The sequence below is a fragment of the Schistocerca piceifrons genome, chromosome 5 (assembly GCF_021461385.2).
Source record: "Schistocerca piceifrons isolate TAMUIC-IGC-003096 chromosome 5, iqSchPice1.1, whole genome shotgun sequence".
Classification (NCBI taxonomy): domain Eukaryota; kingdom Metazoa; phylum Arthropoda; class Insecta; order Orthoptera; family Acrididae; genus Schistocerca; species Schistocerca piceifrons.
In genome coordinates this window covers 103,560,097-103,585,719 of record NC_060142.1, presented here as the reverse complement: position 1 = coordinate 103,585,719, position 25,623 = coordinate 103,560,097, and the positions used below count along the sequence as shown (strand labels likewise).

At 43.7% G+C, this 25,623-nt stretch overlaps 1 protein-coding gene across 1 annotated transcript in view; it reads right to left on the bottom strand.

Moving 5' to 3' along the window:
• Positions 1-13,130, bottom strand: part of LOC124798765 (CDC50 family protein chat-1-like) — a 28,374-nt gene extending 15,244 nt beyond the window's left edge. The window contains exons 1-2 of the mRNA XM_047262294.1: positions 13,102-13,130; positions 7,720-8,026 (exon numbers count right to left, since the gene is read on the bottom strand). Coding sequence (XP_047118250.1) covers positions 7,720-8,026; positions 13,102-13,130 — 336 coding nt within the window. The remainder of the gene's footprint in view (positions 1-7,719; positions 8,027-13,101) is intronic.
• Positions 13,131-25,623: the final 12,493 nt, after the last annotated feature.

Genomic DNA, 25,623 nt, shown 5'->3' with positions numbered 1-25,623 from the left:
TTCTACTGGAGTTGCTTTTGATCTTCATGGGTTGGCCTGTAACTGTTCCTGTTTTCATATTCACGGAGTTACAGAAGCAATTAATGTTAAAAGCAACCATATCCTCGGAATATGATCCGACTCTCGAAGCAATACCGTGCAAAAAGCACAGCGGCTAAGAAGAAAGTTTTTTATGGTGCCAGCCAAATAACTCCTCACTAAAAATTTTTTACTACTCTACATCATAGGGAAGACTGTCCACATCAGTGGATCATGCGCTCTGAGAAACGTAATTGGAGAAATGTATAAACTCACTACGCCAAACTTTAGCAATGAAACAGCGCGTATTCGTCATCAGCGATTTCGTCCAAATTTATGGAATGTGCAGAGATTTTTGGCAGCCATTGGGGTGTCGAAAGGCTTCATAATGGTAATCCGAGGATCAAGGGCTCGAGCCCTTTTGCGGGATTTTTTTAAATTTTTACGTAACTTGCACTGCAAATAAACCGAAATAACGTTTAATATATAGTATTTATTAATATTTTCATAAGAGGTCAATTTGGGATAGGAAATAAATTTTCAGGAAGGGATTATAGGGCGGACAGGAGTACTTTGTTTATAAAATTCGAATCTTTTATTATTATACAGTTGATGATTTACACGTGCTGTTGTGACATTCATCGTGAAAATAGGGGAGGCGGTAATTTTCTCAATATCTTGCACACTTTATAAACGCCGCTTTCTTAAATTCCATGGTTATTTTAAAGTTTCTATAGGAAAAAAATTTGGTTTACATTCATAGGAGGTTCGCTCTCATTGCACAGGTTGGGATCAGACCATGCGCAAAGCATTATTTCGTCAAATATTGGCGAGGATAGCTGGCGACGTACAGCGGATTGCATTTTGATCATTCTTCTCGGGAAGTGATATGCTTTACTCTCTCGAAGAGACAAGAGCAGTTTAAAAGAACTTGGAACAAATTCTTTACCTGATGATAAAGTCAGAGGTCGCAGGCCTGCTCTAGCGGACTGAATTTGGAGGGAATCACATTAATACTACATAACGGCAAACCTTATTCATCTTGAAATATCTCCTCGTATAATTGTGGATTTTTGTCTTCCATACGAATCAGTTAACAGAATTCTCCCCCTACACGTATGGCATCATCATTTCAGTCAAAAAAATTTTGTATGAGGCTGTTGTAAGTTTCCCAGATTTTGCCGTGTACTCATCTCCCACTCTTGAATCGATGCTCCAAAAAATCAGTACTCTCTTGTACGTATGCGGAGACTGTTGGCTTTTGTTCTGCTGTATATCAGTAGATAACGTGGTCAGAATTCGTACATCAAAATAATTCACACATTCACCAAAAATCTCGGGAACGAACTAGATTTCGCAGCATTAGAACAGTACATTGTTAAGTCACAGAAATTAAAAATCAGATAAAAACAGTCTTGACCGCGTTTTCAGATTTTATATTTGTTGCCAACTTGTTATGGCTCTTTCCTCAGACCATCTTCAGGCTTTTGATCGCCATTATGGATGCTGGTGGCGGCAGACGGAGCACGATATTTACAATTAAGGTTGTCACTGCTAACTTTTAAGGATCTTGATGAGGCTTGCCTCCATCAGTAGCCATAATGGCAATCAAAAGCCTGAAGGTCGTCTGAGGAAAGGGCCGAAACTGGTTGCTATCAAATAAAAAATCTGGAAACAAGGTCGAGACTGTTTTTATATGATATTTAGCATTTATACCGATCGCTGTGCTCAAGAATGCTTTCTAAAATTCCACAGAAATTAGCTTTAATCGTACTTCCTATAGGTACAGTTCAGCTAATTACCATTCTCTGTCTCTGCCTTTTTGTTTATCGGTACATCTGAACTTAGTAGAGCTATATAAGTATAGCAAGTTTTCAAGGCCATAAAGAGAAATGTCATACGCTGTATTTTTTGTAATGCAAGACAGGGTTGTGTGTGTGTATGTGTGTGTGTGTGTGTGTGTGTGTGTGTGTGTGTGTGGGTGTGTATGTGGAAGGGGTATGCTCACCACCTCAAAATGCTACCACACGTGTATGCATGAGTCTTCTAATGTCATTTCATATGCCATGTGTCATTTCATATGCCATGCAGTTGCCCCTAATTATACCCAAAATAACAGTTCTATAACTGCCCGTCGTGCTATATTTTACTTTTCAAACAGTAATAACGTACACCTAGCAAAACGAACAGAGAATTTCGTCACTACATTGGCTTTATTAATGTTTTCTTTTTTTTAATGTAGGGGCGAAAAAAATTTTTTACTGCCTCAAAATAACTTATTAAATAACTGTATGAAGACTAAATAGCCCGTTTATGTCTTTTTTTAGAATAAATCATTCTCAGAAAATAAAGACAATGATTGTTGCTGTGGTCATCAGTCCAGCTCTCCATGCTGCTCTATCCTCTGCAAGCCTCTTCATCGCCGGATAGCTACCCCAACTACATCCTCCTCAAACTGCTTACTGCATTCATCTCCTGGCCTCACTCTATTGTTTTTACGCCCGCTAGCCCTCACTTCCCTCGAATACTAACGTGGTGATCCCTGGATGTCTCAGAACGTGTCCTGTCAAATGATCCCCTCTTTTTGTCAGGTTTTGCCACAGTTTTCGTTTCTCCAAATTCAATCCAGTACGTCCTCATTAGTTACGTGACCTACTCAACTAATCTTCAGCATTTTTCCGTAGTACCACATTTCAAAAGCTCCATTCTCTTCTTGTCTAAATCGTTTATCGTCCATGTTTCACATGTACATGACTGCACTGCAAAAAAATAACTTTAGAAAAGACTTCCTAACACTGAAATCTATACTTGTCATGTAAATGTGTACTATTGTGATGGGTGTGGGCTTCGAGTCTATCTTGGCTACAATAATCCGGTCACTATGCTGTCCGTAGTAGTTTACCAGCGATGTTATTTTCTTATTCATTATTAAACCTATTCCTGCAGTACCTCTATTTTATTTTTTATTTATAATCCTGTATTCACTTGACCAGAAGTCCCGTTCCTCTTGCCACTGAATTTCACTAACTTTCACTACATACAGCTTGAGTCCTTCCATTTCGCTTTTTTCATTTTCTAACCTACATGCCCGATTAAGGGCAAGTCGTATACTCCTAGCTCACTCATTTGTCACATAGTTTAATTCTTAATTTCTTTGCGTGTTTTTGGTACTTCCATTGTTTAATTCATAAATTTCGGGCGTATTATAGTATTTGAGAGTGTAGCATCGCGTTTTAGTACCTGAATAGTGTAATTCCGCTTAGTCTCCTTCCGCCGCCGAGCAGTGTCAGCAGTGCGCAAGTAGCAGCATTACTGCGTTTACTAGGCAATCTTGTATTTTAATAACCGTTTAAATTTTGTCGATTTGTTTGCGCTCTCTGTAGATTAGTTCAGACGTTCTTTGCAAAACAGTTTTTAGCATGGATAGGGACTGCAACTGCTGTGTTCGGATGCAGGCTGAGTTGGCATCCCTTCGCTCACAGCTTCAGGCAGTGTTGGCTTCGGTCACACAGCTTGAGGCTGTTGCCAATGGGCATCACTGTGGGGGTCCGGATGGGGGTTTGTCGGGGACGGCCAGCTCGTCCCACGCATCCCCTGATCGGACTACGACTGTGGTTGCCCGGGATACTGCCCGAATTGAGGCTGATCCCTCACCTGTGGTAGAGTGGGAGGTCGTTTTAAGGTGTGGCAGGGGGCGAAAGACATTCCAGAGGGCTGAACGGAAAGCCTCTCCAGTTTGTCTGACGAACCGGTTTCAGGCTCTGTCTCAGGCTGATACTGATCTTCGGCCTGACATGGCTGCTTGTCCTGTTCCAGAGGTTGCCCCTCAGTCTGCAAGATCCGGGCAGTTGCAGAGGGTGGGCTTACTGGTAGATGGGAGCTCCAACGTCAGGCGCGTAATGGGGCCCCTTAGGGAAATGGCAGCAAGAGAGGGGAAGAAAACCAATGTGCACTCCGTGTGCATACCGGGGGGAGTCATTCCAGATGTGGAAAGGGTCCTTCCGGATGCCATGAAGGGAACAGGGTGCACCCATCTGCAGGTGGTCGCTCATGTCGGCACCAATGATGTGTGTCGCTATGGATCGGAGGAAATCCTCTCTGGCTTCCGGCGGCTATCTGATTTGGTGAAGACTACCAGTCTCGCTAGCGGGATGAAAGCAGAGCTCACCATCTGCAGCATCGTCGACAGGACTGACTGCGGACCTTTGGTACAGAGCCGAGTGAAGGGTCTGAATCAGAGGCTGAGACGGTTCTGCGACCGTGTGGGCTGCAGATTCCTCGACTTGCGCCATAGGGTGGTGGGGTTTCGGGTTCCGCTGGATAGGTCAGGAGTCCACTACACGCAACATGCGGCTACACGGGTAGCAGGGGTTGTGTGGCGTGGGCTGGGCGGTTTTTTAGGTTAGATGGCCTTGGGCAAGTACAGAAAGGGCAACAGCCTCAACGGGTGCGGGGCAAAGTCAGGACATGCGGGGACCAAGCAGCAATCGGTATTGTAATTGTCAACTGTCGAAGCTGCGTTGGTAAAGTACCGGAACTTCAAGCGCTGATAGAAAGCACCGAAGCTGAAATCGTTATAGGTACAGAAAGCTGGCTTAAGCCAGAGATAAATTCTGCCGAAATTTTTACAAAGGTACAGACGGTGTTTAGAAAGGATAGACTGCATGCAACCGGTGGTGGAGTGTTCGTCGCTGTTAGTAGTAGTTTATCCTGTAGTGAAGTAGAAGTGGATAGTTCCTGTGAATTATTATGGGTGGAGGTTACATTAAACAACCGAACTAGGTTAATAATTGGCTCCTTTTACCGACCTCCCGACTCAGCAGCATTAGTGGCAGAACAACTGAGAGAAAATTTGGAATACATTTCACATAAATTTTTTCAGCATGTTATAGTCTTAGGTGGAGATTTCAATTTACCAGATATAGACTGGGACACTCAGATGTTTAGGACCGGTGGTAGGGACAGAGCATCGAGTGACATTATACTGAGTGCACTATCCGAAAATTACCTCGAGCAATTAAACAGAGAACCGACTCGTGGAGATAACATCTTGGACCTACTGATAACAAACAGACCCGAACTTTTCGACTCTGTATGTACAGAACAGGGAATCAGTGATCATAAGGCCGTTGCAGCATCCCTGAATATGGAAGTTAATAGGAATATAAAAAAAGGGAGGAAGGTTTATCTGTTTAGCAAGAGTAATAGAAGGCAGATTTCAGACTACCTAACAGATCAAAACGAAAATTTCTGTTCCGACACTGACAATGTTGAGTGTTTACGGAAAAAGTTCAAGGCAATCGTAAAATGCGTTTTAGACAGGTACGTGCCGAGTAAAACTGTGAGGGACGGGAAAAACCCACCGTGGTACAACAACAAAGTTAGGAAACTACTGCGAAAGAAAAGAGAGCTCCACTCCAAGTTTAAACGCAGCCAAAACCTCTCAGACAAACAGAAGCTAAACGATGTCAAAGTTAGCGTAAGGAGGGCTATGCGTGAAGCGTTCATTGAATTCGAAAGTGAAATTCTATGTATCGACTTGACAGAAAATCCTAGGAAGTTCTGGTCTTACGTTAAATCAGTAAGTGGCTCGAAACAGCATATCCAGACACTACGGGATGATGATGGCATTGAAACAGAGGATGACATGCGTAAAGCTGAAATACTAAACACCTTTTTCCAAAGCTGTTTCACAGAGGAAGACCGCACTGCAGTTCCTTCTCTAAATCCTCGCACAAACGAAATAATGGCTGACATCGAAATAAATGTCCAAGGAATAGAAAAGCAACTGGAATCACTCAATAGAGGAAAGTCCACTGGACCTGACGGGATACCAATTCGATTCTACACAGAGTACGCGAAAGAACTTGCCCCCCTTCTAACAGCCGTGTGCCGCAAGTCTCTAGAGGAACGGAGGGTTCCAAATGATTGGAAAAGAGCACAGATAGTCCCAGTCTTCAAGAAGGGTCGTCGAGCAGATGCGCAAAACTATAGACCTATATCTCTTACGTCGATCTCTTGTAGAATTTTAGAACATGTTTTTTGCTCGCGTATCATGTCATTTCTGGAAACCCAGAATCTACTATGTAGGAATCAACATGGATTCCGGAAACAGCGATCGTGTGAGACCCAGCTCGCCTTATTTGTTCATGAGACCCAGAAAATATTAGATAAAGGCTCCCAGGTAGATGCTATTTTCCTTGACTTCCGGAAGGCGTTCGATACAGTTCCGCACTGTCGCCTGATAAACAAAGTAAGAGCCTACGGAATATCAGACCAGCTGTGTGGCTGGATTGAAGAGTTTTTAGCAAACAGAACACAGCATGTTGTTATCAATGGAGAGACGTCTACAGACGTTAAAGTAACCTCTGGCGTGCCACAGGGGAGTGTTATGGGACCATTGCTTTTCACAATATATATAAATGGCCTAGTAGATAGTGTCGGAAGTTCCATGCGGCTTTTCGCGGATGATGCTGTAGTATACAGAGAAGTTGCAGCATTAGAAAATTGTAGCGAAATGCAGGAAGATCTGCAGCGGATAGGCACTTGGTGCAGGGAGTGGCAACTGACCCTTAACATAGACAAATGTAATGTATTGCGAATACATAGAAAGAAGGATCCTTTATTGTATGATTATATGATAGCGGAACAAACACTGGTAGCAGTTACTTCTGTAAAATATCTGGGAGTATGCGTGCGGAACGATTTGAAGTGGAATGATCATATAAAATTAATTGTTGGTAAGGCGGGTACTAGATTGAGATTCATTGGGAGAGTCCTTAGAAAATGTAGTCCATCAACAAAGGAGGTGGCTTACAAAGCACTCGTTCGGCCTATACTTGAGTATTGCTCATCAGTGTGGGATCCGTACCAGATCGGGTTGACGGAGGAGATAGAAAAGATCCAAAGAAGAGCGGCGCGTTTCGTCACAGGGTTATTTGGTAACCGTGATAGCGTTACGGAGATGTTTAACAAACTCAAGTGGCAGACTCTGCAAGAGAGGCGCTCTGCATCGCGGTGTAGCTTGCTCGCCAGGTTTCGAGAGGGTGCGTTTCTGGATGAGGTATCGAATATGTTGCTTCCCCCTACTTATACCTCCCGAGGAGATCACGAATGTAAAATTAGAGAGATTAGAGCGCGCAAGGAGGCTTTCAGACAGTCGTTCTTCCCGCGAACCATACGCGACTGGAACAGGAAAGGGAGGTAATGACAGTGGCACGTAAAGTGCCCTCCGCCACACACCGTTGGGTGGCTTGCGGAGTATCAATGTAGATGTAGAACGTTCCACGCTCCGATCTGTAGAGCACCGCTTTTGTTTCTCTTGATGATGACATCCTGTTGAGTAACTTCCGACCAGAGATCAGTATGGGGGAATATTTTATCTCCGGATATAACAGTTATTGTGCTTTAATTACAATATTTTAGCGTTTGCACCTCATAAATTTATTATATACTTATTTTGTTCTAACTGTCATTGCTTATAGTTAATAAATGTTATTAAAATTCATCATCTTCCTAATCTGTATAAAGCAGTAACGTGGCCAGCATATAAGCAACTTCTAGAAATATCTTTTACTTAATAAGTGTCACATTGATTACCTTCCCATCAACAGGCTAACGAAATGCTGGCTCGAAGCCAAACAGCGCACATAGTTGAGTAGCAGGCTGGGGTGCGGTTGGCAGTTCGCTGCGCTCACTCACCGGGTAGTTGTACTCGACGTAGAGCGTGTAGTTGCCGGCGGGCAGACCGTCCGCGAACGGCTCCCGGCTGTGGTCGACACGGCGGTACAGTTTGCGGAACTTGGGCAGGGCGGAGGTGCGCATCCACACTATGAGGTCCTCGTTCTGCAACAGTAGTGGCGGCGGGCTCCCGTTACGCGGCGCTGCGGTCTCTGGGTTAGGCAAAGAATGCTCAGCTGGACATCCTGGAACGTCCACTACTGACTCCCATCTCTGCGACACAGCAACTCCACCATCTTCCTGGTTGCAATTGTTGGATACCAGCCCCCTTCACCAGTAAATACAACATTATACTACGAGGTGCATTCAAGTTCTAAGGCCTCCGATTTTTTTTCTCCGGACTGGAAAGAGATAGAAACATGCGCATTGTTTTAAAATGAGGCCGCATTCATTGTCAATACGTCCCAGAGATGGCAGCACTGTAAGACAGTTGGAATTTTACCGCCAGCGCCGAGAATGAGAACTGTTTTAAATACTTAAAATGGCGACGTTTTTCTTACTTCAACAGCGTGCAATCATTCGTTTTCTGAATTTGCGTGATGTGAAACCAATTGAAATTCATCGACAGTTGAAAGGAGACATGTAGTGATGGAGTTATGGATGTGTCGAAAGTGCGTTCGTGGGTGCGACAGTTTAATGAAGGCAGAACATCGTATGACAACAAACCGAAACAACCTCGGGCTCGCACAAGCCGGTCTGACGACATGATCGAGAAAGTGGAGAGAATTGTTTCGGGGGATCACCGAATGACTGTTGAACAGATCGCCTCCAGAGTTGGCATTTCTGTGGGTTCTGTGCACACAATCCTGCATGACGACCTGAAAATGCGAAAAGTGTCATCCAGGTGCGTGCCACGAATGCTGACGGACGACAACATGGCTGCCCGTGTGGCATGTTGCCAAGCAATGTTGACGCGCAACGACAGCATGAATGGGACTTTCTTTTCGTCGGTTGTGACAATGGATGAGACGTGGGTGCCATTTTTCAATCCAGAAACAAAGCGCCAGTCAGCTCAATGGAAGCACACAGATTCACCGCCACCAAAAAAATTTCGGGTAACCGCCAGTGCTAAAAATTATGGTGTCCATATTCTGGGATAGCGAGGGCGTAATCCTTACCCATTGCGTTACAAAGGGCACTACGGTAACAGGTGCATCCTACGAAAATGTTTTGAAGAACAAATTCCTTCCTGCACTGCAACAAAAACGTCCGGGAAGGGCTGCGCGTGTGCTGTTTCACCAAGACAACGCACCCGCACATCGAGCTAACGTTACGCAACAGTTTCTTCGTGATAACAACTTTGAAGTGATTCCTCATGCTCCCTACTCACCTGACCTGGCTCCTAGTGACTTTTGGCTTTTTCCAAGAATGAAAGACACTCTCCGTGGCCACACATTCACCAGCCATGCTGCTATTGCCTCAGCGATTTCCCAGTGGTGAAAACAGACTCCTAAAGAAACCTTCGCCGCTGCCATGGAATCATGGCGTCAGCGTTGTGAAAAATGTGTGCGTCTGCAGGGCGATTACGTCGAGAAGTAACGCCGGTTTCATCGATTTCGGGTGAGTAGTTAATTAGAAAAAAAAATCGGAAGCCTTAGAACTTGAATGCACCTCGTATTTGCATACAGCACCGAAAATCTGTAAAATGAGGAAGTAATCCACGGAAGCAACGAGAGTGTTAGCGAGGAAATTAAAGTTCGGAGAGAAGAAATAAACACTTTGAGATTTGAGACGACATTGTAATACTAGCAGAGACGGCAAAGGAGGTGAAAGAGCGACTGACTAGAATAGACACTCTGTTGAAACGAGGTTATAACGAAAAGTTGAACAAAAGCGAACCAACAGCAGTAGAATGTATTCGTATAAAATCATCTGATACTGATAAAACCAGACGAGGAAACGAAGCACTAAGAATAGTCGAGGAGTTTTGGTACATGTGCAGCAGAGTATCTGACAGTGGACGAAGTAGAGACACTATAAAATGCAGATTGGCTCTATTTTTTCTGAAAAAGAGTAATTTGCTAACATGAAATATAAATTTAGATGTTTTAATGTCATTTCTTAAGGTATTTTGTACGAAGTGAACGTGGACGGTAAGAACATTAGACAAGAAGAGAAAAACTGCTTTTGAAATTTGCTGTTACACAATAATGCTGAAGGTGAGATGGATAGATCGAGTAAGTAATGAAGAGGAGCGAGAATCGAACTGAAAAAAAAAGGGGCACAACTTTATTAAAAGAAGAGATCGGCTGACAGGACACATTCAGAGGCATAAGGTATTATCAGTCTGTTAGTGGAAGGAGTGGTGTGTATGTACTTGTGTGTGTACTAGGTATGTATGTACAGGGAGACAATTATTGAACTATATCAAAAAGAAAAAGTAAATTAGTTACAAACTACGGCGGGCACACACGTCATTCAACACGTAAACGTCACTACACATATTCGGACTTAACTTATGACATGTTAGATATGCCTGCCATCACTGGCGATGATGGGGCGCAGACGAATAGCGAAATTCTACATGACTCGCTGAGGTGCCGGAACATCGATGCTGTCGATGACCTCCAGAATGGCTTTTTTTTTTAGCTCAACAGTGATTTTGGAGTTATCGCTGTACATCTTGTCTTTAATATAGACCCACAAAAAGGAGTCGCTTGTGTTTAGTTACGGAGAATACGGCGGCCAATCGAGGCCCACGCCAGTGACCTCTAGCCCAGAGCCACTATGCGGTCCCCAAAGTGCTCCTCCACGACATAAAACACTCTCTTGCTTGGATGAGGCTGAGCTCCGTCTTGCATGAACCACATCTTGTCGAAATCAGGGCCACTTTCGATAATGGGGATGAAATCATCTTCCAAAACCTTGACGTACCATTCGGTAGTCACCTTGCTATCAAGGAATATCGCAGCGATTATCCCGTGACTGGACACTACACACCACACACTCACCTGTTGAGGGTGAAGAGACTTCTCGATGGTGAAAATTCGTTTCTCAGTCTCCCAAATGAACCAGGTTTGCTTACTGACGAACCCGTCCAAATGAAAGTAGCCTTCGTGGCTAAACCAAATAATACAGCGGTTCTAGGCGCTTGTGTCCGGAACCGCGCTGCTGCTACGATCGCAGGTTCGAATCCTGTCTCGGGTATGTATGTGTGTGATGTCCTTAGGTTAGTTAGGTTTAAGAAGTTCTAAGTCATCTGATGACCTTAGATGGTAAGTCCCATAGCGCTCAGAGCCATTTATACCAACTGCAAGTTTCCCATAGACATCGATAGTCGTCTCGGAGAGTCTGATGGACTCAATGGTATGTGCCCCTGAGCTACGCCCCCAGTGGCTCCATACCATGAGCGCCCTCTGCCGCCGTGATATAGCGCGACCGGCGGCAGCCATTTAACTCACTCGCATTTGGAGCCTCTCGACTACAATACCATCGTGCATGCTTAATACGGCAAGTCTCACCCTAGCTGACATTGTGACAGCTGGACTCTATTTCTTCCTGCATTATTTGTAATATGTCTTCCTAAGGTTGGAGAAGCACAAGTTACGTATATCTTCTGTTCACTGTGATAATTCGTTTACTAATCATTTCTGCTCCTGTTCAGTTCACCTACAACAACAGCTGCTGCACCCTCCGTAGCCCAACTGTCCTGGCAATTGTGAATGAAAACAGGTGGGTAATTCATGTTACAAATAGCAGAGAGAATTTTTGCATTTCTGTAACAACGACTACACCATTATGGAAGGAGTGCCAATAAATCACAGCACCAGTTCCGAATATATCTACAGCTCGTAGTCTGCTGCCTCTGGATCACGGGGCCCCGGTTTCGATTTCCGGCCAGGTCGGGGATTTTCTCCGCCCAGGAACTGGATATTTGTGTTGTCCTTGCAATTTCATCATAATTCGGAAAAGTGGTGAGACTAGACAATGAAAAGATTGGGAATTTGTACGGGCGCTGATAACCACGTGGTTGAGCGCCCTACAAACCAAATATCATCATCATCATCATCATCAATTCTAAATTCCTTTCTACGGTAACTATTTGATGAAAGGCACCGAGCACTCATAGAAATACAAGACACTGACATCACAAATAAACACCAGTATACATGCAGCTAACGGTAATGGCAGACGCCAGTTGTTTACACCGGACACACTCCCAGTTGCCGATGCTAGAAATTCTAAATACAAGAACAGGTATCGTTGTGTTGATTTCATACATCCTTTGGAAATTGAGAACACACACGTTCCGAGACATACAGTCACCCAAACGCACGGCATGACATTTAAATAGGTTCTGCGGGATGTGGCACATCAATTGGAAATTGAGATGGCACACGTTCCGAGCCATATAGTCACCCAAACGCACGGCATGGCATTTAAATAGGTTCTGCGGGATGTGGCACATCAAAATTGCAACAGTGGTACAAACGACTTGGCAAAACAAGTTTGGTACAAGCTACACACGACAGCTGTAGATTGCACATCCTATACAAGACGTCAGACCACTATTTTCTAATTGACACCAGCTCAAAGGCGAGCATCCTTCCAAGAACAGGAACTGATGCGGAGATTTAGGACGCCGTACTCGAGCTGCACGCTACAAATGACACACACATCAAACTATGTGGAACAGTCACATGTACAATGGACCTCTGCTTGTGCTAAACTTTCATCTGGCATTTTATAATTGCAGACTTGAACGAGTCGATATTGGGTGCAGATTTTTTTAAGCCAGTTTCACTCCTCTCATGACATAGCAAACGTCACAGTTCGACACACGTGCAACGGAGATATAGTGACAGGCATCATTGGCAGACAGCCCATACATACGATCTGCAGATTCCAAAGCAATGATATCAAAGAACAGCTGAACGATATTTACAATTCTTTGAAATCAGATCTACGAGCTATGAACAAGATGTATGAAGACATACGAAAACATACATGAGGAAAACCAGCATTTAAATTCAAATTTGTTTTACAAGTCAAAGGAACTGGAAGCTGTTCAAATGAAAACAGGATGATTGGGAATGAAAGACCTCAAACCCGAAAATCATTTGTGGCTCACAAGACTGGTGAAGCTGTAACTACAGCGAGTTACGCGTGCGAGTGACAACAGGAGAAGGACGTCAGGTGAAATCAAACGTGAGGATTAGAAACACAGTTTATCCCAGCACAGTACAAAAGTAACTCGCAAGTTCAGTACAATAATGCAAAAATAGTATGCTTGCTACCACACCCAGTGTTATCAGTGCTCCCAATGTTACAACTGTTCCTAGGGAAAAGAGAGGCATTAAACGTGATGAATTCCATATGGTAGCTGTTCCTTCAAAGACTCACCGGCTAGCTTCGGTCAAGTCATGAGCCATTAATGCTGCTGTTCGTCAACTACTGCAGTCAAGGGTAGTAATCCGTTTGGGCATCCCGTTGAGTATGCACCACCGCTCTTAATTCACGTACAGGATCCTACCTATTCTTGATACCTAATATACAAAACTTAGCGCAAACATTAGCAGGTACCTTCACATTCAGCACGCTAGACTGCGAGAATGCACATTTTCAGCTCCAGATATCCCCCGAAGACAATCCAAAAACTGCGGTAATTATGATGCTTGGACAATACAATTTCCTTTTCATGCACTTTAAATTGAAAAATGCTGCTCAGACTTGGCCAAGTTTTGTGGATAAAGCCATCCCTAAATCTCATTTAGCTTTTCTTTCCTGAATGGCATCCTAGTATTGTCGACATCTCCCACACAAGCTTGAAGAACACCTTTGGCAATTTGATATAGTCGTGAAAGACATAAAATGTCAACTTTGTGAACAAGAATTCATCTTTCTCAGTCACTTTTGATGTAGACAGATATTAGAATCACTCAGCAGTACACAGATATTATCTGTCAGATGCCTAGGCCAACAAACTTTAGCAACATGAGAGGATTCCTCGGCATCATCAGTTTCTACGATGATAATGTACCTCAGGTTGCCGAAATTCAAACACTTATGAGTAGAAATAATGCTGACAGCAAAAAAATACTTCCATGGACCAGAAAAAAGCAACATATGTTTCACTGAATAAACTGTAGTTTACACTAAGCAATCATATAGGTGCATCTAACGTCTTCAGCGTAATATCGATTACCACTGACACTTGCAAAGCTTCTTTAGAATTGGCTGCACAGCAAATAGTCGCCTTATAGCAACTTTTCTATCAAAAGCTTATGGAGTCACAACGTAAGTGATCAGATTAAGACAGAGAGCTGTTGGCACTTTGCGAAGCACTCAAGCATTTGTAAGAAAACCACCTTTTAGTAATCATCAGCCACTAGCGCACTCCATCCTTTTATCATGCTAGTTCGCCACTTCACTAAAGATGTTCGACATCTTAGTGACACAGACAACACTGTAGCTCCTGATTGTCCCTTGCGCATTAATACAGTAACGATCAACATCAGTTATGAAGATCTCGCAGGAGCACAGCAGTAAGATCCACAAATGGAATAGTTACAACAAGACGCTGGATTACGTCCAGTAGTCCGACAAAAGTGTCACAAAACCGTTTTCGATGCCCAGTGGTACGATCAACTAAAAATTAATAACAAAACGTTTCGTCTGACCGAAAGTGAAAGCACACTGCAATTTATGCAGACAAGCTAGCATAGGCTGTCAGCAAAGTAAAGTAGGACAGCACACGTATCCAAAAATAGCATACATCAAACCACCATAACCTCGTAGAACTTCTACCCGAGTCAGAAGGTTATTGCTACATGCTCTCAGTAACAGACCGCGTTGCTCGCTGGGTGGAAGCCGTAACATTGGCCAATATTACTGTGTTGCTGCAAAACTAGATATCGTGTTTCTGTTGTCCAGTATCTATTACAACGAATCAAGGCCGTCAGTTCGGGTCGACCTGTTTTTGGAGTTATGCAACATTTGTGGTGAACAACGATTCAGAATGACAGCTAATTAGTTACCAAGTCAATTACATGGTCCGTGGCCAATCGGACTGATCCTTTTATTGAACTGATTAGGAACGAGTCAGTCACAGGATATTCGGGACTAGTGTAGCAGGGGATACAACCCGTCGGCTTTGGACAATGACGTCACAAGTCGCCAAACGAGAAGCGATTCTTCTTAGTGTTGTAGCTCCCTTCAGTAGCTGATAAGTGTTATTTGGCTTAAAAAAAAAATCTCACGAGATAGAATAAACAGATCCACTTTATTAAGCAATCAGTAAAAAAACGAAACTTAAACATAACAGCAAAAGCGAAAATGGTAAACTGCTCTCTGGCGACTTGTGACGTCATTGTCCAAAGCCGACGGGTTGTATCCCCTGCTACACTACACCCGGATATTCATACCATGTGCTACTCATAGTACTTCCACCCATACTAATCAGTTTTCTTTTCTTTTTTAACAGTCTACTAGTTATTTAAAAAATTAGTTCATAGAATAGAAACAATGGAAAAAATGATTTTAATTACAATTAAAAGTTATTTGCTACCTGTCAACCATTTTTATGTTTTTGAGCAAATCAACAAAAATTTTTATTGCTGCACATTGAAATCCTGTGTGAGCCACTGACAGTTTCGATATTAGATAAGGAAGGTAATTTTTTCCTCTAGTGTTATAGGTGTAGACTTCAGTATTCTTCTAATTTTTTTTTTGATGAATTATTTATGGCGAATTTCATTGTATAATATGCGTAGTATTGTGGTCCAGTTAAAATGCCTAACTCGTTGATGAGACACATACATGACGACCACGGGTGATCATGACATGTTCTCCATAGTTATCATTTTTGTACAAATAAAAATTTCTTTGTAACTGATGAATTGCCTGTGACTTTCATTTCGTAAGACTGGAGATATGCAAAAGATATCAGGAGGTTGATTCAGTTGTTTCAGAGACTAGCAGTTATACGAAGAGTAACTGAACTTAATTTTTTGAGAAGTTTAGTTATATGCATCTTCCAGTTCGAGTTTTCACCGATATGTACTCCTAAAAATTTGGATCATTGTACCCTATTTACGGACTTCAGTTCATGTGCTGCATCAATCGTTGATATGATTGTATTTACTGTACAGAGCTGAATATAGCGGGTTTCCTCAGAACTAGGGAATACTCCACATTCAGGGAACCAGTTAGTAATTCTCTGAAACACTTCGTTAAAAATCTCTTGTGTTGGTTTCTCGCTAATGGGACTTTTTATAACACAAGTGTAGTCTGCAAAAAGAACCAATTCTGTTTATTGAATGTTAAGTGGTTGGTCATTCCCATATGTAAGGAGTAGGAGCGGATCCCTGTGGGACTTCGTTTCTGACTTTTTTCCCCGACAATCACTAAAATGGTCTACTCTCCTAACATCGCGTAAATTATCAGCACAACGTTTTGTCTTCTGTTTGTTAAGAATGATTAAAACCATCAACTCCATAAAACTTTAGTTTTTCTACGAGTGTAACATAAGCTGTAGAATGCAACGCCTTGAAAATATAACCAAAAATAGCAACTGGCGATATTTTATTATTTAAGGATTGTACTATTTGACGAATGAACGTACAGACATCATTCTCTGCCCAGCAAAACCTCTAGAATCGAAACTGTGATTTGCTAAGTAAACTTACAGGTGACAATATACTTGGATACATTTCTTTTACCGATATTTTGGTAAAAGATGTCAGTAAGGAAATTTTACTGTAATAATTTAAATATTTCCTGTCATCTTTCTGATTTTCTGTCTGTAAAAATTCTCTGTCCGGTTGGTGTATTATACACATTGCTGCAGACATTACTTATTGTGCTAGAGCAGCTTTTCAGAATCCTGTCCGAAATTCCATCGACACCATGTTAGCTTTTGTTTATTGAGATTTTATAAGTCTCATAATTTCAGTTAAGGGTGAAACTTGCCTTTCGCAAGCAAGTGTTCTATCAACTGAGCTACCCAATCACGACTCACGACACGTCCTCACAGCTTTACTTCCGCTAATATTTCGTTTCCAACCTTCCAACTTAGTAGGACGTCTTCTGCGAAACTTGCAAGACTGGCACTCCTGGAATAAAATGTTAATCTGCCGGGAAGTTTCATTTTAACGCACACTCAGCTGCAGCGTGAAAATTTCATTTTGGAAACATGCCCCAGGCTATAGTGGTCGCAGGAACCAGAACGTGCTAGGCTCCACTGAGGACAAAATGGATGCCTTACACACCGCGGGCGTGTACAAGGTGGAATGCGAATGTGGAGAGGCATACATCGGCGAGACTGGCAGGTCAATAGCAAGGCGCGTTCGGGAACAAGAACGGGCCGCAGTGGCCGAGCGGTTCTAGGCGCTACAGTCTGGAACCGCCCGACTGCTACGGTGGCAGGTTCGAATTCTGCCTCGGGCATGGATGTGTGTGATGTCCTTAGGTTAGTTAGGTTTAAGTAGTTCTAAGTTCTAGGTGACTGATGACCTCAGATGTTAAGTCCCATAGTGCTCAGAGCCATTTTAACCATTTTTGTAATGGCAGAACATCAGAAAGATTGCGGAAGAGACATGAAATTCAGGGAAGTCTGTGTGTTGGCCTGTGACGGGTACACGCTACTGGACACCTACAAGGCGTTCCAGAATTTCTCCTGCAGTGTTATAAAAACATATGCAATAGGGCAACACCCGTCTGATGGAGAGACAATTCCTGAAAGGAACACTAATTTAATGGTGAGTCGTTTGCAGAATGACTATAGTAGTACAAAAGCGATAGCATTTTAATCTCTCAGCGAAAAGAAGACGGAACAAGAGTTACAGTAAGTTAGCAACTGTGCCTCGCAGAGAGATTGTTCGACACCCAGAAGAGGTTCCATGGTGAGATCTGTGCTAAATTGCACCACTATTCGCAAAGAAAGGCGCTCGCAGAAATACTTCAACAATGTTGACGAGACACCTGTAATAGGCCGGCAGCCGTGTTGGGGTGAGGCACAAGTCACCGCCAGCACGTGTGTCATTAACGCGTATGTATAATGTGTATTGTATTGCAATGGCGAACCGAGTACCGTGTCCCAGGAGCAATGTGACGGGGTGAGAATTACAGATACCCTTCAGCTCTCTGTCGGAGGAAGATTACTAAACATGCAAATGAGGCTCCATGGAGTGACACTAGCCTAATGACAACAGAACTATAATAGTAATATACATGATGAGTGATTCCAGCAGTGTGATAGAAACTCTTGTAGTATCCCTGCAGCAGTCTCATGGAGAGACATTTGCTGAGGTACAGCATAAGTGACATGTGAGGTGTTTGCAGAAAGACTGTAGTTGTGTGATTGCGAAAGAATTTCTGTATCCACCGTCAATCTGGGGGAACTTGGGTTACCGTATGCCAGCAGTTATGACTTGGTTACAAGCTACTGGCCACCCAGAAGAGGTTCCCTGGTGTGCCGGTAGCCGAATGACAGCGGCAGTATCACAGATATACATCAGCAGAATGACGCCAACAGTGTCACCGAGACATATAGAATTGGGCAGCGAATGTATAATGGACATGCAATCCTGAGCGGCAGCATGGTGAGGCGTCTGTAGACTACATATATTATTGCACAGGCGAAGCTATTTTGATGACCCTGCAACAATAAGATGGCACGAGAGTTTCACAAAGTTAGCAACTGTGCCTCGGAGATAGATCATTGGACACCTAGAAAAGGTTGCATGGTTACCAGTGCTAATTTCCAGAAGCATTCTCATAGGAACGTACTCGCAGAAATACACCGACAATGTTGACAAGACACTTGCAGTAGACCAGTACCTGTGTTATGGAGAGGCATAAGTATGCGCCAGCATGAGTGTTATATGAACGAGTCTACAGGGTGCCTATTGTAATGCAATGACAAAGTGATTACTGTGTCCCAGAAGCAGTGTGACGGGGTGAGAATTACAGACACCCGTCAGCTCACTGTCGCAAAATGAGTACGGGACACGCAGTAAAGGTTCCATGGTGTGACCCTAGCCTAATGCGAGCAGCACTATAACAGTAATAAACATGCAAAGTGGCTCCAGAAAGGTAGTAAAAGCTCTTGCAGTATCCCAGCAGTCGTCTGATGGAGAGGCATTTCCTGCGGCACAGCGTTAGTGTCATGGTGAGGCGTCTGCTGAAAGCCTGTAGTAGTGCGATGGCGAAGCAGTTTCTGTGTCCCATCGTCAATCTGATGGTGCGAGGGTTACAGTAAGCTGACAGCTGTGCTTCGATTACAAGCTATTTGACACACAGAGGAGGTTCCACGACGTGACGGTAGCCGAAAGGCAGCAGCAGTATCATAGTTATACACTAGCAGACTGACTCCAACAGCGTCATAGAGATATATATGCAAAGGGCAGCACCAACCTGATGGAGAGGATATATATGTATATATACACACTAGCAGTCTGTCTCCAACAGCGTCATCGATATATATATATATATATATATATATATATATATATATATATATATATATATATATATATAAGGTTCCAAGGTGTGACCACTGCTAAATTCCACCAACCTGATGGAGAGGATATATATGTATATATACACACTAGCAGTCTGACTCCAACAGCGTCATCGAGATATATATATATATATATATATATATACGCAAAGGGCAGCACCAGGCTGATGGGGAAGCAATTTCTGAGGGTCAGCATTACTGTCACGGTGAGGCGTCTGCGGAATGCCTATAGTGGTGCAAAGATGAGAAGATTTTAGTATCCCAGCAACAATAAAACTGAACGAGAGTCACAGGACGTTAGTAACTTTGCAACGGAGGGAGATTATTGGATACGCAGATAAGGTTCCAAGGTGTGACCATTGCTAAATTCCAGCAGCATTCTCATAGAAAGATACTCGCAGAAATACTCTAACAATGTCGATGAGACACTTGCAGACATCTTAAGGGGGGGCATAACTGCGCGCCAGCACGAGTGTCATATTGATGCCTCTGCAATGTCGAAGCGATTACTGTGTCCCAGTAGCAATGCTATGGGGAGAGAATTACCGAAAGCTGCCACTTTTGTTTCGTAGTAAGAGTACTGGACACCCAGAAGAGTTTCCATGGTGGCACCCTAGCCTCATGTCAGTAGCAGTATAATACAGATTCGTATACAGAATGACTCGTGCAGTGTGATAGAGAGACTGGCCGTAGCCGAGGACCCGTCTGATGGAGAGGTAATTCCTGACGAGCAGCATTAGTGTCATGGCGAGGCGTCTGTAGAAAGCCTGTAGTAGTGCAATGGCAGGGAAATTTCTGCATTCCAACAACAATAAGGCGGCACAGGAGTTACACAACGTTAGATACTGTGTCTCGGAGACAGATTATTGAACTCCGAGATGAGATTACACGTTGAGACCAGTGCTCAATTCCAGCAGCATTCTCACAGAAAGGCAGTCGCAGAAATACTCCAACAATGACGATGAGACACTTGCAGTAGTGCACCAGCCTTGTTATGGAGAGGCATAACTGAGCGCAAGCAAGAGTGTAATGTTAAGGCGTCTGCAGAATGCGTATTGTATTGTAATGGCGAAGCGATTACTGTGTCCCAGGAGTAATGTGATGAGGAAAGCATTGCAGAACGCCATCACCTTCGAGTTGCAGATCCGATGGACAGCTGCCAACTCACTGTAACCCTCCAACCCTTAGATTGACGATGAGACACAGAAACTGCTTCGCTGTCGCACTACTACAGGATTATGCAGACGCCTCACCATGACAGTAAAGCTGCCCATCAGGAATTGCCTCGCCTTCAGACGGGTGTTGCCAAATTCCATAGATCTCAATGCAGTGCTGGAGTCGTTCTGTTAGTGTATATCTATGATACAGCTGTACTGTTGGACACCCAGAAGAGATTCCTTGGTGTTATCCAAGCCTGATGCTAGCAGCAGCATAACAAGAATACACTTGCAGAATGACTCCAGCAGTGTGGTAGAGACTCTTGCAGTAGCCCAGCCACGTGTGATAGAGATGCAGTTCCTGAGAGGGAGCTTTGTATCCGGCCTGGAAGGCGGCGCGAGGGTCTGCTCCTGTAAACTGAAGGGTAGGTCGAATGTAGGAAGCGAGTAGGAGCAGGTGAGGTAAAAATGTCGGTACTGCTTTTAAACTAAAAGTACATTTAATAGAGAATATTAGTCAATGACATATACTTTTGGTAAAGATGAGCACGTAGGTCAAAGCTAACTGAGGCAAAATCTGTAGTGGCTCGCCCACTATGAATATGAAACAATACTCATTGGTCGTCAGTTCCGGAAGAAATGGGCAGAATCTGGAGCGGCGCTCGTAGAGCCTCACAGCGCCGGCTAGAGGGCGCTGTCGTCGGTGTCGGTGTCGTAGTGCCAACCTAAGAACTTGTACCTATGCCGTGACATCATAGCTATCGATACCACAGGGAGTATTAGTGTCATGGTGAGGCATGTTCAGAATGTCTATAGTAGCGCAAAGGCGAAGCAATTTTAGTGTCCCAGCAAGAACAAGATGGCAGGGGACATACGATAAGTTAGCTACTGTGCCTTGGAGACAGATTTATGGACCCTCAGGTTCCATGGTGAGACCAGAGATAAAACCCAGCAGCATTTTTGTTAGAAAGGTATTCGCTGAAATAGTCCAACAAAATAGGCGAGACACTTGCAGTAGGCCAGGAGCCGTTTTGGGAGATGTACAACTGAGCACCAGCGCAAGTGACATATTAAGGCCTCTGAAGAATGGCACTTGTTTTGCAATGGAGAAGCGATAACCATGTGCCACGTGCAATGCGATGGGGAGAGACTTACAGAATGGCGTCGGCTTTGTGTTGCAGAAAGAGTACTGGACACCCAGGATAGTTTGCATGGTGGGACCGTAGCCATATGCCAGCGGCAGTGTCATAGATGTAGGCTAGCCGAATGACTTCATCACTGTGACTAAGACACGTGCAATAGAGCGGCGCCCGTGTAATGGAGTGCCAATTCCTGAGAGGCAACATTATTGTGATGGTGAAGTGAGATTATTGGAGAACCGGAAGAGATTTCATGGTGAGAAACTTACTAAATGCCAGCAGCATTAGCACACAAGTTAGTTGCAGAAATACTCCAACAGTGTCTCGGAGACCCTTATAAAGAGCAGTAGCCGTGTCAACGTTAGGCCATAACACAACGGCAGCGGGAGTGTCATATTGAGACGTCTGCAGAATGACTAATGGAATGGAATGGCGATGTAATTACTGTGAGCCTTCAGCAATGCGATGGGGAGAGAGTTACAGCAAGCCATTGGCTTTATATCCTAGAATTACTGCTGGACTCCCACAGGACATTCCATGGTGAAACGCTAGCAGGATGCCAGCCGCAGTCTCGGAGAAATGTACATGCGGAATAACTCGAGCAGTGTCATAAAAATGGTTCAAATGGCTCTGAGCACTATGGGACTTAACTGCTGTGGTCATCAGTCCCCTAGAACTAAGAACTACTTAAACCTAACTAACCTAAGGACATCACACACATCCATGCCCGAGGCAGGATTCGAACCTGCGACCGTAGCAGTCGCGCGGTTCCGGACTGAGCGACTAGAACCGCTAGACCACCGCAGCCGGCAAGAGCAGTGTCATAGACACACTTGCTCAAGGACAGCACCGGTGACATGGAGAGACGATTCATGAAGGTCAGCCGTAGTGTCACGATATGGCGTATGCAGAATGCCTGTAGCAGTCTGATGCTGAAGCAACTCTGGTGTCACAGCGTCAATGTAACGAAGCAAGGGGTATAGTAAGACGTCAGCTGTCCCTGGGTTACAAGCTACTGGACACCCAGAAAAGATTCCATGTCGAGACCGTTGCCAAATGCCTACGGCAGGACCGGTATCATAGATATAGACAAACAAAATGACTCCAACAGTGTCATCGAGGGCTATGCAATAGGGCAGCACCCGTCTGATGGTGAGGCAATTCCTGATGGGCAGCACTACTCTCATGGTGAGGCGTGTTCAGAATAGTGCAACAGCGAAGCAATTTCTGTGTCCCATCGTCAATCTGGGGGCGGGAGGGTTACAGTAACGCGGTAACTGTAGCTCTGTTACAGTCTACTGGACAACAAGAAAGGATTCGATGTTGAGATTGTAGCCAAAGGCCTGCCGCAGTATCAGACTCACACTAGCAGAGTGACTCCAACATTGTGATCGAGATCTGTGCAGTGGTGCAGCGCCTGTCTGATGATGAGGCAATTCCTGATGGCAGCACTACTCTCATGGTGAGGCGTGTTCAGAAAGCCTGTAGTAGTGCGACGGCCAGCAATTTCTGTGTCCCATCGTCAATCTGAGGTTGGGAGTATTACGGTAATCTGGTAGCTGTGCCTCGGTCACAAGCTACTGGACGCCCAGAAGAGATTACATGTTGGGACCATAACCAAATACCTGCAGCTGTATCATATACACTAACAGAACGACTCCAGCGTTGCATTGAGACCTATGCAATTCAGCAACCCCATTCTGAAGGCGAGGCAATTCCTAATGGGCAGCTTTACTGTTATGGTGTGTAAGTAGGCTGTTTAGGTTTTTATACTGGTAACGTGACGTAGCGCTCTGTATGAAAATCACTGACTGTGCTGTGTGCAGTTGGTTGGTTGGTAGGCTTGTGGGATTAAAGGGACCAGACTGCTATGGTCATCGGTCCCGCTGTGTGCCGTCTGAGGCTGGTTTGCATTGTTGGAATTCACTAATGTAGTGTTGGGCAGTTGACTGTTAACAGCGCTTAGCGTTGCGCAGTTGGAGGTGAGCCGCCAGCAGTGGTGGATGTGGGGAGAGAGATGGTGGAGTTTTGAGAGCGGATGATCTTGATCTGGACGTGTGTCCATCAGAGACAGTAAATTTGTAAGACTGGATGCCATGAACTGATATATATATATATATATATATATATATATATATATATATATATATATATATATATGTTGTTGTTGTTGTGGTCTTCAGTCCTGAGACTGGTTTGATGCAGCTCTCCATGCTACTCTATCCTGTGCAAGCTTTTTCATCTCCCAGTACCTACTGCAACCTACATCCTTCTGAATCTGCTTAGTGTATTCATCTCTTGGTCTCCCTCTACGATTTTTACCCTCCACGCTGCCCTCCAATACTAAATTGGTGATCCCTTGATGCCTCAGAACATGTCCTATCAACCGATCCCTTCTTCTGGTCAAGTTGTGCCACAAACTTCTCTTCTCCCCAATACTATTCAATACTTCCTCATTAGTTATGTGATCTACCCATCTAATCTTCAGCATTCTTCTGTAGCACCACATTTCGAAAGCTTCTATTCTCTTCTTGTCTAAACTATTTATCGTCCATGTTTCACTTCCATACATGGCTACACTCCATACGAATACTTTCAGAAATGACTTCCTGTCACTTAAATCAATACTGGATGTTAACAAATTTCTCTACTTCAGAAACGCTTTCCTTGCCATTGCCAGCCTACATTTTATATCCTCTCTACTTCGACCATCATCAGTTATTTTGCTCCCCAAATAGCAAAACTCCTTTACTACTTTAAGTGCCTCATTTCCTAATCTAATTCCCTCAGCATCACCCGAATTAATTAGACTACATTCCATTATCCTTGTTTTGCTTTTGTTGATGTTCATCTTATATCCTCCTTTCAAGACACTGTCCATTCCATTCAACTGCTCTTCCAAGTCCTTTGTTGTCTCTGACAGAATTACAATGCCATCGGCGAACCTCAAAGTTTTTATTTCTTCTCCATGAATTTTAATACCTACTCCGAATTTTTCTTTTGTTTCCTTTACTGCTTGCTCAATATACAGATTGAACAACATCGGGGAGAGGCTACAACCCTATCTTACTCCCTTCCCAACCACTGCTTCCCTTTCATGTCCCTCGACTCTTATAACTGCCATCTGGTCTCTGTACAAATTGTAAATAGCCTTTCGCTCCCTGTATTTTACCCCTGCCACCTTTAGAATTTGAAAGATAGTATTCCAGTCAACATTGTCAAAAGCTTTCTCTAAGTCTACAAATGCTAGAAACGTAGGTTTGCCTTTCCTTAACCTTTCTTCTAAGATAAGTCGTGAGGTCAGTATTGCCTCACGTGTTCCAGTGTTTCTACGGAATCCAAACTGATCTTCCCCGAGGTTGGCTTCTACTAGTTTTTCCATTCGTCTGTAAAGAATTCGTGTTAGTATTTTGCAGCTGTGACTTATTAAACTGATAGTTCGGTAATTTTCACATCTGTCAACACCTGCTTTCTTTGGTATTGGAATTATTATATTCTTCTTGAAGTCTGAGGGTATTTCGCCTGTCTCATACATCTTCCTCACCAGATGGTAGAGTTTTGTCAGGACTGGCTCTCCCACGGCCGTCAGTAGTTCCAATGGAATATTGTCTACTCCGGGGGCTTTGTTTCGACTCAGGTCTTTCAGTGCTCTGTCAAACTCTTCACGCAGTATCATATCTCCCATTTTATCTTCATCTACATCCTCTTCCATTTCCATAATACTGTCCTCAAGTACATCGCCCTTGTATAGACCCTCTATATACTCCTTCCACCTTTCTGCTTTCCCTTCTTTGCTTAGAACTGGGTTTCCATCTGAGCTCTTGATATTCATACAAGTCGTTCTCTTATCTCCAAAGGTCTCTTTAGTTTTCCTGTAGGCGGTATCTATCTTACCCCTAGTGAGATAGGCCTCTACATCCTTACATTTGTCCTCTAGCCATCCCTGCTTAGCCATTTTGCACTTCCTGTCGATCTCATTTTTGAGACGTTTGTATTCCTTTTTGCCTGTTTCACTTACTGCATTTTTATATTTTCTCCTTTCATCAATTAAATTCAATATTTCTTCTGTTACCCAAGGATTTCTACTAGCCCTCGTCTTTTTACCTAC